This window comes from Temnothorax longispinosus, chromosome 1 (genome assembly GCF_030848805.1).
Source record: "Temnothorax longispinosus isolate EJ_2023e chromosome 1, Tlon_JGU_v1, whole genome shotgun sequence".
Taxonomy (NCBI): domain Eukaryota; kingdom Metazoa; phylum Arthropoda; class Insecta; order Hymenoptera; family Formicidae; genus Temnothorax; species Temnothorax longispinosus.
Window position 1 is genome coordinate 5921446 of NC_092358.1, and position 14372 is coordinate 5935817.

Consider the following 14372-nt stretch of genomic DNA (forward strand, 5'->3'; position numbering starts at 1 on the left):
GAACACTCGCGTTAAAATATACATTTGTCCTTTGTATTATTTGTACAGCCTTTTTTTTTGGAACACTCTTCACGTCTCTCGGGATGCTGCATGTCTATTCGCCGCGAAAGATTACTAGGGGAAAGACGAACGGCCGCTAAGACAACCCGCGTCTACGTGTCGTCGCTTCGTTCGTAATTGAATGTTTCGTTAATCGCGTTTAAGTTCGTTTCTGAGATTTTCGATTCCCACGCGTTACTCCGTTACTCGTTCGTCCCTCACACTGCTGCCGGTATCGGATTCGAAAAACGTATGCAGTCTATAATTGTATTACGACAGTAATACTCGGCGACTCAAGAGATATCTCTATAATCGCACATTACATATAATATACATTGAAGCTAATCTCGAGAAATTCTACTCCTTATCTACTTAATCGGTAATTCTTTCATTTCTTTTACTACAGATCTTAATCCATCCAGCAGATTAAGATGACGTCATAAACGCTTCAAAACTACGCTGACTTCTTATTCGTGCATTATGTACATCAAGGCTATTATCGTCAACCGCAATTTTCGTTTTCTTCTAAATTTCAACAATTTTGTTTTAATTATTTCATTATTTGTTTCGATGAATTTAATCTATTAACACAACATCGTCCAGCGCGTCATCAAATTCAAGCCGCAAGTTAATTTCTGCGAAATGCTTTGTTTAATTTAATTTAATAAACCTAATTGTTCTTTCCAAGTAACAACTATTCGTTTAAATTTGTCACATTAATTAAGATAATATCGTAAACACGTTGAAGCTTAATATATACTTATTAAACATATATGGAAAATATAAAATATGAGATATGATTTTTATCTCTTTCTTGTCTGGAAAATTTTATTCAACGTAATTCTCTGATTGTATCAATTCGACTGATAAACTAAAATGACGTCACAGACATGACGTGATTCGAGATATGTTTCCCGTGCGTATACGCGCAGTACACAACGTATTTTTCCATCGTCTCATTCGATAATTATTTAGCGCCCAAGTTTATCGATGAATTAGAGATATCAATGGATACTTTAGACTGTCACTCCAACCGCGTTTTGCGTCTTGATGGCGGACAAGTAATCCGCCGTCCACGATGTTCTCATCGTCTCCTCATCTTCGCTGCTTTCGGAATTGCTGTCAGAATCCGGTTCCGACAGCGGTTCCGGATGTGCCCCGTACCGTATCAGTTCCCTGCGTGCTCTCCTGCTGAACTCGCCCTTGATGTCTAGGGTCAACTGATAGGCCGTTCTCCTGCCGTACGTTCTCTCGTCCAGACATAACGCGCGTTGGCATTCCGGCAATAGGAAATCAAACAACGGCCGGTGCTGGCGTTCCACCGCGAGATGAAGTGCCGTGTATCCCGCCAGGCCCTCCTTTGCCTTGAGATCGGCACCTAAACGCAACAGAAGTCGCACCAGATCCACGTATCCACTGGCGGCGGCCACGTGCAAGCACATCTCGCCTGAAACAAAAAAAGCAATCGTGTCATATAATAAACATCCAACAACAACGTATTTTTCTATTAGAATTTAGAAGATTAGAGAGTCTCTATAAGTGATACCGAATCGAAAATTGATTTCAGAACCTAACATTGAGCATGATAGCAGCCACTCTACACATCTATCTATTACTCTATTTTATTTCTCAACGGAAAGTCATATTGCCGAATTCTTAGCGTCGAGATCTATTTCCCTGAGTTCTCCCTGATTGCATCCTCCCTGATGCAAGCCCGGGACGGAGGGGACGCGCATGCACGTTGGAATGATGCGACCGAGTCACATGTCTCAGACTCGCGAGATGAGATATAGATAGAACTAGGAAGACGCGGTGAATCATTGTCGTCGGAGGTTTGGCTGGAGTCCCGCGGTCCAAACTAGGCTCGCGCCGATCAAAGTGACTGCTAAAATTAACTGCACCACATTACCGGTCCGCATTGGCGGATTTTAATATGGAATAACTACGTGCATCGCACTGCGTCGATATCGCGCTCTCGCTTCTAACGACGGAAATAAACCCGAGCAGGTTGTCGCAAATATTCACGAGTATAGTCGCGTACAGAAGCATCATCGCTCTTCTTACTATGTCCCGTGCGGTCGATTGCGGCGACATTGAAAGAGTTAAAGTGTCGGCAAGATTCTTAGCTTAGATCTAGGATGTCTTAAGGTGTCTAGACAATGTACGTTACAATGCGATGCAAAGAACTTCATTATAATTAAATCGATACGCGACTACTTTAAATCTGGAGCACGAAAGGCGAGACCCCTACAGTGTCATTAGGTCCTGACACGAAGAGGGGATCGATTTTTTAAGGGTGAAAGGCCGACGGAAGCCACTAACGTCGACGCCGCTGTGGGGTTTCCCGACCGCGCGAGCTCAGTCGAGGCGAGGCGGGGCGAGGCGAGGAGAGAATATCGCGCAGCACGCAAATAGTCCTGCAGGTATTTTTAAATATCGAAACCATCTGGCCATGCCCTCCTCCGTCTCGCGGCGTCGCGACGCGCCGCGCCGCGTAATGTAACGAGCGCCGCGCACGCAAGCATCGGGGAGCCACGCCGAATTCCATCGTACACGCGAAACATTCCGCTTCCGTTCGTCAGGCACGCTTCACACGGGTGCTCCTTCGTCGGCGGAATCATTAGGCAATCACGTAAAATCGTTTCTTCCCTCACGAGATGCGAGAAGCAACGTCCATACTCCCGTCAATAAATCAAATCAAAATTGCTTATTCGTAAACAGTTTTATCTAATTTCAACTGAAATCGTTATCGCGCAATTCGGTCGTTTTATTATTCACTTCTTATTTTGCCGAATACTTATTCCACAAGTATATCTTTTTCAATTTTGATCATTCAATTTGTTTTCAAAGAAAATAATAAGCGGACTTTAGAACGCGCGATTATTCCGAATGAATCAGTGATTTCTCGATCACGGAATCCGTACTGAGAACTTAATTTATTACTCATAGATCCTTAATCGTAAGTCTAGGCGAATATCGAGTTATCTAGCGTCCGCGTAAAAGTGTCTAAATGGGCAATTTTTTATTCTTGACTTCGATTAATTCGATCACGAGCAATCCCACAAGCATAATTGGCCCCGCACGTGCGTTATCCGCGTCGTGCGAATCTGCGGCGGAATACACGCCGATGACGCTACATGCGGGATTTCCAAGACTTTTAAAAAATCCAGAAACATTTCGAACGACCGCCGCCGGTCAGAGCAATTTTCTCCTCTCTCTCTCTTTCTTTTTTTTCTATCTTCCCTCTCTGTGCTCTATCATAAGTCTCGTAGTCTCCAATTTAGGAAGAAGACAGCGACATATGTATAGAAGGGGGAATTCAGTGTCTCCTCGAATCCTCTTATATATTAAATCTTTTATCTAAAAACAGTCATATTGTGAATTATCATAGATATTAAAATTATTATTTTATTAATTAGATAATAATATTATTAATAACAATATTTATATTTAAACGATATCAAAATATTAATGAAAAAACATACTTGTTTTCAAAATTAGGAATTACATAACAAGTCGTAACGAAATCTAGCTTAAAAAGTGTAATTTTGGTTCAAATTTTGTTGCGTCATACAGAGAAAAATTACTTATTTTTGTAACAAAGCATAAGGCGCGAATGTAAAGTTTCAGGAAAAAATGTGTGCCATTACATCGATCCTTTTTCCTCCTATTCTCAAATGTTTTTAATTGTTTTTCGTAGTTAGCGTAATCACGCGAAACATTCTGACGAAACCCGCAGAATCACGGTTTTATCGTGTAACTTTTTAGCCGAGGTCTAAGTATTGTTTATCTGAGCGCGAAATTTTCGTCACAGTGGCAGGAATTCCCCGAGTGAGGTATGCGCCGTTATCGATCGTAAGTGACCGCGTTATTATCATGAGCATCGAATAAATATGTTCATCGTCTGGAACAGTACTTAATGAGTCAATTGTCACGTGTAAAATTTGACGCAGAAGACGTGTCCACACCAGATATGCAAATCACGTTGTCCCCACCATCTACACTCGCAGTAGCAACAAGTATACATTAAGGATAATTCACAATCAGCCGACTATATTGGGTGTTCCGATTTTACGAGGTCAATGTTTTGTGATAAATTTTGTTCGTACAGTTTTTGCTTAGAGGAAACATCTTATTTTTTGCGCTTATCATTCCGATTTCCGACGTTAAATATTTTTGTAATTAACTTTCACGCATTTCATTAAAGCTTGAAAGTTATTACGCAAAAAGTTTACTTTTATTTTTGATAAAATGTACATCACGGTAATATATGATCGTAGGACACTCGATATATAATAACTATGAAATTTTTGAAATTTAAATTACTTCGATAGAAATTGCATAATCTTTTTTCAAAAGGAATGTATATTCTCGACGTTTCTGAGACGATGGAACTTCCAAACGTGAGCACGGAGAACAATATGACTCTCTCGATGAAATCATAGGAAACCCGGCGCAGTTCCACGTGTCCATGGATCGTAATATTACCGCTCACTATACGCGAGTCTTATGACTTATTCTACACGATAAAAGCAGGGATTTTCCGCTACCACCTCGGCGTTCTTTGTGTCACGGACGTGGATCATCTTTTCTCGCATTAACGTTACGGTGATTAGCGACAATTATATTGCAATCTTCCAAATAGCTATCGTAACGGCAGGAGAAATCGTGACTAGTAAAATATTATCTAAGGCCAATAATTCTCCATTGCACTTAATTAACATTTTGAACCTACGAACGTCGTTTTGCCCTAATAACTCCTTTTCAATTTCGCCTAATAATATATACTACTCCTGTTCCTAGTGGCAATTATCCATCTCTTATCGCAACCTAACGATCGTTCCTCCCCAAAAACAAGAAAAAGACTGAAGTCTATCAAGCACTTACCGCTATAATTACGTTGCTCCAAATTCTGAGGTAAGGCGGGTACCGTCCGTCCGGGCATTAGCTTATTCCTCTCCATCGGGGATAACGGATCCGTGAGAGCCTTGGCGCAAGCGAAATCCCCGCTCATGCAGGCCAGGTGGAGAGCCGTGTTCCCGCGGAAATTCCTCAGAGATGGATCCGCGCCCGCTAAGACCAGTCGCCTGACGATCAGCGGCTGGTGCGTCAACACTGCCAGGTGCATGGGCGATTGCCAGTCGTCGTTCATGGTGTCCAATAGACACGGGTCCGGGGCCATTCTTATTAAACAGAGCGCAGCCTCCACGAAGCCCTGCACGATCGCGATGTGCAGTTGCCTGTACAGAGAAAAAAAATATATGTTACATAAGAAGAGGAAGCAGTGGAGAGACCCGAGGCATCGTGGCACTTGTAGTCATGTATTATTATTTGTTAATCATTAACATCGGAGTATTTATTCGTTTATGTAGTTCTCAGAAGCATTTGTTGTTCCGCCTTCGGCACAAAATATTTTGCTCAATATCTCCTACGCCGCAAGTGTCGCACCTCTCCTCTTTTTTTTATAAAACATGCGTCATTGTGCAATTTATCTTGTTATTTTGCTCATTTGAATTCCCGAAAGCCGATCTTTATCAAGAATGGAAACTCGTTTCATTGAAACGGTCAACGAGCCCGAGAGCCAGTCATCTCTACCACGTTAAACACATACGTTATAGGTCATGCCATTTACATGGACGTCAATGTCGATGTTGCGTGGTGTATTGGTATAATGATATTGATCAAATTGACGTATTCTACGCTCGTAAAAAAGGAAACGAAAAAAAAATGCAGATCACGATAATGACGCAAGAGATGACGATCCGATTCATCGGCGACGAAATCGACACATATAAATTTTAAATTTTGAACTTCTCGCCAGGCTACGACTCGCTTTTCGAGTTATCTGCCTTCGATTACTTCCCGTCGGTATTCCCGACGCGTCGGAATCGCGCAATTAGCATAGCGCACACAGCACAACGCTTGACCCTGGACTCGTTGATCGCGGTCACAAACTCGCTCCGGCCGGCAATGAGCCGGTTAACAGGATCGCGGGCTAACGGGGTCCTCGATCTTAGTCGACGATAAACACCAGACGAGTAGTCGATATCGAAAACATTTGGCGCCGACGAAAAGAAGAGAATTACATTATGTAATTCGTTTCGATTATCCCGACGCATCGTCATTATTCGATACTAAGCTTCTCTAGTTTAACTCCGATGTACAAGGAAATTCAGGCGATCCCCCGTCCGGTTCGCGAGACGCGACGGATGCCTGAAGAAAAACAATGCCGACAGTATACGTCACTCGTACATCCGCTCCGGGATCAAAAAGGGTTAACAAACAAGATAAAAAAACTCGAGAAATTTCACTCACGTGTCACCGTCGTCATCTTGCGTGTAGTACAACTGCCACGCGGGTTCCTCGTTGCTCGTCGTCGCGCGTTTCTCATCGTCGTTGCCGTCGTCCCGCGGTTTCTCGAACTCCACGTCGTTCTCGTCATTCTGCGTGAGGCTCGCGCTGACGGGCAACAGCTCGGGCGCCGTCGGCTCGGCCTGGATCAGCTCGCCCTTGGCGGCGAGCGGGTTCAGGCTGACCTGCTTGAGGCTGAGCTGGCTCAGGGTCTCGGTGAGGTCGAGGTCCACGCCGCTGTCGATCGCCCTCATTGGCTCCTCATGGGCGATCGCCGCCGACGCTGCCGTTGACGACGATGATGATGATGATGATGATGAGGGTGCCGGTGTCGTTGCTTTGGCCGCCTGTCTCTCCTGCCTCTGCCCCTCCCCCTCCCCCCAGCGTCCCTCCTCCTCCTCTCGCTCCGACGAATGCAGCAACCCCGAGTCGCCGCTGATCTCGCCGCTGAACTGCAGATTGCCGCCCGACAGGAATCCGGAGTCGATGTTGCCCGCCTCGTCCTCGTCGTACTTGCCGCCACCGTCGTCGTCGTGGTCGTTGTCGCACTTCCACCGCTGCTGCTGCTTCTTCTTGTCGTCCTCTGTAACACGTTCAGGCTCCATCTGGGTGCCTCTACTCGTGGGACGCCACATTTTTTTTTACTCTTCCCGAGTCGTAGACCTCAGGGGAGTCAGAGAGTCGCTTTCCGCGTTCTCGCGACCGCTCTCTCTCTTCGCGAGGAAAACGGTACCGATCCTTTCTTCCTTTGACGAACGCTCTCTCGTTGGAGATCGTTAAATACCTGGGTCCGCGAATCGGCGAAGAAGAAAGGAGTGACGGGGCGAGATTCTAACGGGTGGCGCCTGAGAAACTCGCTCGTCGTTCGCACTCTCCGGAGAATCCCTGCTTTTCGATCGTGCGGTGCGACTCCTCGTTAACCGCGACCTCCGGCTTCCTCGCGTGTGACCTTCGTTACCGCGCGTCGCGATTCGTATCCTCGCGATTGTCGATTAACGCGCTCTCGTTCGACTTCCGTACACCGGTCTCGAGTCCCCGACGTTCTCTCTCGCTCGTTCGCTCCCGTCGACGCGTATATTCGGCGCGATCCTCCCCCTCCTCCTCCTCCTCCTCCTCCCGCTCCGTTTCCTTCCACGGAACAGCTGTGCCCCGCAGACTTTGGTCTCCCCCCACCCTCCGTCGTACGTCTCAATCTATCTCTCTCTCTCGCGCGCGCGCGATGGCGCCTCGCTCGCTCGCGTGCTCTCGCACGTCCGACTTTCTACCTCGTTCTACTTCGTCCCGCGCCTTTCACCGTGCCACAAAAAAAACCTTCTCGAACTTCGACTGGAGCTTTCTTCCTATCGCCGTCGGGGAAACTGAATAACTGATGGCGAGCGGTCGCCTCCTCGTTCGATCGTACGACGCGTCTTCGTGGCCGCGCGAACACGAACGTACGTAACCCTATCGTCTCGTAATCTCAGAACGAACTGATCGCGAATATCGTGATGATGGAGAGAGAGAGTCGCGTTGTTGGCAAACAGGCAGCGTCTCGCGCGTGCGCGACGTGACGAGTCCGCAGGGACGTGCATAGAGTTTCCTTTTCTTTGTGATCGAAATTTGGATCTTTTTCCTCTCTCTCTCTTGCCTCCTCGATGTCCATATTTTAAATGCGGAAGATGTAACTTAATGAAAGTGTAAACTCTTACAAGGGACAATACTCGCGGCAAACAAATGGGGCGTAACGGAGAAAATCAGTTTTCCAGTTTTTCCGGAAACGGTAGATATAAGTTCACCGATAAATCTATCGTTTTCGGAAAAGCCGGATATCGCGTTCCGCATGAAGCGATCATGGATTCGTAGGTTATTTGATTTTGTACATTTTGTATATTTTGTACATTTTGTACTCTCTTAATAACAAAGTTAGCTGATTCTTTGATGCGATCGAGAAAGAGGGGGGTCCGACAGTACCTCCATTTACCCGCGCTAGACGCTTCCCTGGGACCGCGCTCGGACGCGCGCATGCGCGAGGAAGATGGCCGATTCGGCGAGGCTCTCGCGCTCTCGCGCGATGTGGAGCGTATGGCGGTAATTCCTGAGTGAACGGAGTAGGGGCGGAAAAACCCATCAACCTCGGGCAGGGCTAGCCGCGTGGTTGTATGCCGTGTAACCGATGCGATACGACTCTCGTTTTATAGATAAGGCGCCACCGAAGTCGCGGAGAAATCGACTCGCGCGACGATATTTCATATGTGAAAAACTTTACGTCGAGCGTCGAGCGTTCTATGAAAATTTGAATTTCGTGGGACTTGAGAGATTTTCTTATATTTTATTCATTACTGTAATAATATGAACAATAACATCGTAAACAATGTCGACTATTTGAAAAATATTTGTCTCAGAGGAGAAAAGGAAATGCGTCTAAACTCTGATCAACTCTTTTATTGTCTTTTTTAGAACGCGCTTATAATCGGATCAGATATATAGAGTCAAGATAGCGTCAAACACTCCAGGTATTTAAAGGGAATATCCGCTGAGTGTTTGCGGTTGCGTGAATTTCTTCTGTCTTTTACGACACAGGTTTTTACCACAGATAAAACGGACTTAAAGGAAAATCCGATATAATGGGACATTCCGTTTACAATTCGCGTGAGAAACGTAGGAAAATACTGGCGTATTGAGCCTTAACGTTGGATTAATTATATTTTAAGGGCGGTATTTAATTCGTAACTCGATTTTGTATTTAATATTGTCTTAAGTACTCAGCAAATTACATATGCAACTTACAATGCTATAGTGTTAAGTATTGTATTTACATTGTTGAGTAGGAAATTATAACTAGCATGCAAGTTGCATGTTACTTAATTGGTATTTACTAAGTATGATCCCGAAATGATTATTTCGTTGGTTCTGGATAAAGTTTAAAATTAACTAACAAAAGATCATCAGCGAACGATTTTACAATTAAATATAAGATCGAATTAGGAATACCACAATGTAACTAACAATTTATAACAGAAAGTAATTTTGTTATAAATAATACTAATAAAAAGCTTTTCTAGCTTCGCTAAAGCTTCAATACAAGCTTCAAGAAAGCTCATTTCTCTCTACTCCATCGCGATTTTACGGATAAACCGAGAGAACTTGTCGAAATCCACTATTAACCATCGAATTAATTAATTTGCAAAAACGAATGAGAAATATACAAAAATACTAATAAGCTAGTATGTGCTACATTTATTGTTCCAACAAAACCGCGGCTGTGTTTTAAAGACTGATAAAAAATCGGCTCGCAGTTTACTGAGTTTGGAAAAAGTATACAAAATTCACGCAATATCATTATTAGGCTACCAAGATTAAATCAGGACCGTAAATGCCATTTTTTTCTTAAAATTGGATTAAATATCAATTTATTAAATTCCCTTCTCCGATCTACCTGGAAGATTGTACCTTCAATCGCAGGTTTAAATAAAGGGGTAGTATAGTAGTAGTGGACTGTCGAGGAGTTCCGTGAAATCCGGGATTATAATAGTTATTTGTGTAACAAGTGAGGTAAGATGAAAATTCCCGGGTGCGGAGTTTACGCACGAGCCGAAGGCGAGTGCGGTAACCGCACCCGGGAATTTTCATCTTTACACACGGCTTACACTCCCTATTTTATGTTGCAAGTGCCTGGAAAGTGGTCTATCACGCACGCGTAGCGTGCGTAATAGGGCACTTTCCATGCACGTGTTGCATAAATACTCTTATTATTTCCTTAGAATTATTTTTACGAGACGTATCGGGAGGCTCGTCCTCGCTCGAAATTGCGAACGTGCGTGAACTCTTACGTAACAATATTTTCCATCGCGTGCCTGCGCGCGCGCGGGCATGTTATCATCACCGACACTTTTTTCCCTTCGTAGTAATTCGCTTTTATGCGTAAATGTTGTTATCGCCTGTCGCGATTGCGGCGAAATACACAAGATTAATCGGAGGGTTCTCATCGAGGGGACACGGAGCGACAATGGAAGCTCTTATGGAACTTTTGCAAAAAAATACGCGTTGGCGGTGTAGGCGACACCCCTTATTTCGACTTTCCTCTAGACGAAACATTTGTCGCCTTCATGATCTTGTAATGCTTTGAGTACGCCTGTATATCCGGGCGTTATCTCACAAATTAGATTATAAGGCTATCAAGTACAAAGTGCCGCAATTTCGTATCGATCGAGCTTTGGCTCTTCGTTCCCAGAATAAACGGACATTTGAAGGAGATTCTTTTAATTCTTTCACGGGATAAATTTTTCTCGCATATTTCGGTCTCTTTTTGGGAGAAAATCTATCGTAGAAGAAATTTTTCAGAGACTGGATGACCGGAGACTGACGCTGCGATGTAAGTCTTCCCGTAAAAGAGAATCGTTCAAAGAAATATAACAACAATTAACAATGGGAGCAAAGTGAAATTCAAAGTGCTTAGATGAAAGAAGCTTGTGTAAAATATTTGCTTGAACAAATAATCGAGTGGATTATATGCTAAAAATAATGATAATTTATAACTAAACCAAGTTAGAGGTAAAATAATATCGTTTTAAATAATAAATTGTTAAAATAATAAATTTTGACATATATAGTATTTAAAAATGATATTTAACTTAAGGTGTTGATTTAAATTTCATCCTTTAATATCCAACAGTGTATTACTAATCAATTTACAACTGTAATCATTGAACCTTGTAATCGTGATCAGATCAATGATAAAAAGAGAAATTAAACTACAATTAGATAGAGAGAAGTGCCATTTTCAGTCGGACTTTTGGACCTTGGTGGCCATAATAATAATATGCTTGTGTGAATCTTGTATTATACTTCTCCCACACAATTCGGCGAACTTGCGCGCTGATTACTTATCAGTCTTGAGAACCACAGTTTTTCAATTTTTTTTTCGTTGGAGCAATAAATCCACATACTTGGACCGATTTAGCTTGATGTTAACCAACATCCTATTTAAACCACTGTGGAAATCAAACTAATTTAGCGATATATACGATTTTGCGCGCTCGCGCAAAAACGTACGGTACCTTCATCTCAGATTCCCGGAGATTTATCTTATAGATGGGCGAACCCGCACTACGCATGATTTATCGATCGATGGGACTTTCTACGTTTGCCGCCACACGTGATGGACTGTACTTTCTTCGCGGCTTCTCCCGGGAAGAGCGAAATCGCGAACTCACCGGAAATTCCAGCGGCATTTCCTATCCGAAACGGCTTCGCGACGATGCACGGCGGTAAACGTATCGCGGTCGTTTACTGTACGTACCGGGAAATCGATTCACTGCCGCCGCCGCTGCCGCCGCCGCCGCCACCAAATGTGGCCTCGATATGCGTACAAAAGAGTCCACCACCACAGGGATTCCACATGGGTTTTCCCGTATTATAAGAGCCACGCGTTAGAATTTTAGACAATGGGACGTTCGTTGCCACTTCCAGGTCACAACCCAAACAAACGCGTCCTCCTTTCTTTCACTCCTGCTTTCTCGGATTGTTTAAATATTGATGATGTATGTATGTTGGCGAAACCAGTCATAAGCAATTACTAATAAAATTCTTTGTTAAATAATTGTTCTTGAATATCTGTGCGTTAGATCTGTAGTACACTGTTAAATATTAAAGGATAAAGCCACACACCTTGAATAACATTTTGTTTGTTTTTAACTATTATGTATGTCGAAATTTATTATTTCAATACAAAATAGTATCTATTATTTTAACTTTATTGGTTTAGTTAAATTAACGACATATTGAGTGGGAACAGTGGCGGCCTATAGGAATGGATAAAAATGACTCAAATTGAACATAATTTAACACTACAAATTTAACAGTGTAAATAAAAAGTGATGCAATATTCTCGAAAAATGTTGCATGTCCTGGAACTCGGTTTCTCAAAAAAATCTGAAGCAAATTTTGTCTCAGCAAAGATATTGACAGAATCATTTGCAATCTTCGTATTCACAATTAATATTCAGATTATCTTGTATAAGGAACAAGCCCATCATTTCCACAATCGCTTATAATTCAGAAATTATTAATGTTTCAACTCCTTCGAGGAACGGGGGAATCGGTCGCGAACACACGAGCAATTAAATCGAGAACGTAACTCTGTAGTCGAATCAAGATGCGATAGTATCATCATATGGAATTTATTATTGTTTAACATCACTATGCATTACAGAGACATTAAATAGGATAAAATAACAGTGGATAATTAATTATAGGGACAAAGGTGAAGATTTTTTTGATTTTAAGAGCGACCTTGTTAGACAGGTAGACCTCGCCGACGCGCGACGCCGCGACGTCAATGCCCTGATTATCTGGGAAAAACCTACGATAACGATAGAAAATGTGTAAATAATTGACATTGTTTGCTCAGCGGAATTGACGTAGCGTTGCGAGGTCTTAACAGTTACTACATAAGCTCTTATCCTTAGAAGTACAGTTTTTTCCGAGATTTTTTTAAGCTTATTTACAAGTAAAACCAAGAGATGCACGATAAAACGATTTCTATTTAGTTAACGACACATTACGAAACTTTTCAGAATCCTTGCATAAATGAGCAATTAGAATAGCTCTCGATTAGAGACATGTTGAGGAATAGAATATTTTTAAATCAAAATTCGTCTTTTAACAAAGTAGAATAAACATGGATCTAAAACGTGGATAAACAATTAAAATCACAAAAAGACTCAATCATAAAATATATATACCCGAAAACATTAATACTTTAATCTAGAAATTCAGGCGTTAATTTAATTCTGAATAATTAAATTAGTACTTTAAAATATGAAATTTATACATGCCCCAAATATTTCTTAAATTCATGTTTTAAGGCATTGATGATTCTGTGTGTACACAGCACAAAAAGACCCAGCAAATTTGCATAGCCGTACATAAAAAATATGTACATATATCCGAAGTTATAAATATCTTAGCGCATGAATTGTACTCATATGAAGGCATATTCGGGGCACATATGCTTTCTGTTGAATATTCATGCATCGTGACTGTTGGTTATTTGAGAAACGGCAATGCCGTGTCAAAGCAACTAGAATTAATGTTTCATTGTTTGACATATATCGATATTTGAATAATTTCAAAATTAATCAAACGTCGCGTAAGGAACTCTTTGTTTATGCATAAGGAGTTAGATTACAAATCATTAGAAATATATAAAAGAAAAAAGTTAATTGCACATATACATCCGCTCGTATTTATCTTGAATTGTATCTTTATACCTTGTCTATACACGAACTAATTATTTTCTATTTGAATATTATTTCTATTATTTTTATTGAATAATTCTATTCATTATTACATAACAATATTATAATAATTTTTTTATATAATAATAATAATAATGTTTTTTAAACAACAATCGCGCTATGCGCGAATACTTAGACCAAAAGCATACGCCATTAATGCGCCCCTCTCTATGCGAATCCATTAAGACATTTATGACCGATATTATTATTATTGTCGAATGATATTATTTGTCTTATTTTGTGATATCGCAAACTTATAGCACGGTTATCTCGATCTTGGAAAATAACAGTACTTATGTTGTTTACAAGAGACCCGATCAATGTCGCGATTATACGTAAGGAGAAAGAATTAAAAAGGTAGATCGAGTTTTTAAGTTCACGCCGCGCGACAGTTAAACACCATCATTATTTGACCGGCACAACTAAACGGGAAATTGGGGAAGTACGCTGACTCAAGAGTGTACGGACGACATCATTTCTCCAGCATTTTTGAGCTACAGCTCATATACAGTATCCTTTTCCGATGTATTCTTTTTGAGACACGTCCCTGAACTTTCTACAGCAAAACTTTCCAACTCGTTGCTAATCATTAATGCAAGTAAAGATTTACGAGAAGAAAGTGATAAGTTATACTTATCAACATTTTCGTTTAGACTTTGACTTTTACAAATCATATTAAGTATACAACTTTATTTTGTTCAAGAA

At 41.8% G+C, this 14372-nt stretch overlaps 2 protein-coding genes across 3 annotated transcripts in view; one reads left to right on the forward strand and one right to left on the reverse strand.

Moving 5' to 3' along the window:
- LOC139810957 (NF-kappa-B inhibitor cactus-like) overlaps nt 1-14372 on the reverse strand; it is a 15457-nt gene continuing 1085 nt past the window's right edge. The window contains exons 2-4 of one of the 2 annotated variants that reach the window (XM_071774920.1): nt 6355-6973; nt 4927-5279; nt 1-1486 (exon numbers count right to left, since the gene is read on the reverse strand). In XM_071774920.1, the coding sequence (XP_071631021.1) occupies nt 1056-1486; nt 4927-5279; nt 6355-6973 (1403 nt within the window). In that variant the 3' untranslated portion in view covers nt 1-1055. Of the gene's footprint in view, nt 1487-4926; nt 5280-6354; nt 7870-14372 lie in introns of those variants that run through there. The other variant, XM_071774911.1, reaches the window with a different exon arrangement.
- Nucleotides 7805-14372, forward strand: part of LOC139810937 (uncharacterized) — a 17164-nt gene continuing 10596 nt past the window's right edge. The window contains exon 1 of the mRNA XM_071774898.1: nt 7805-7823. The gene's annotated coding sequence lies outside the window, so the exon portion shown is untranslated. The remainder of the gene's footprint in view (nt 7824-14372) is intronic.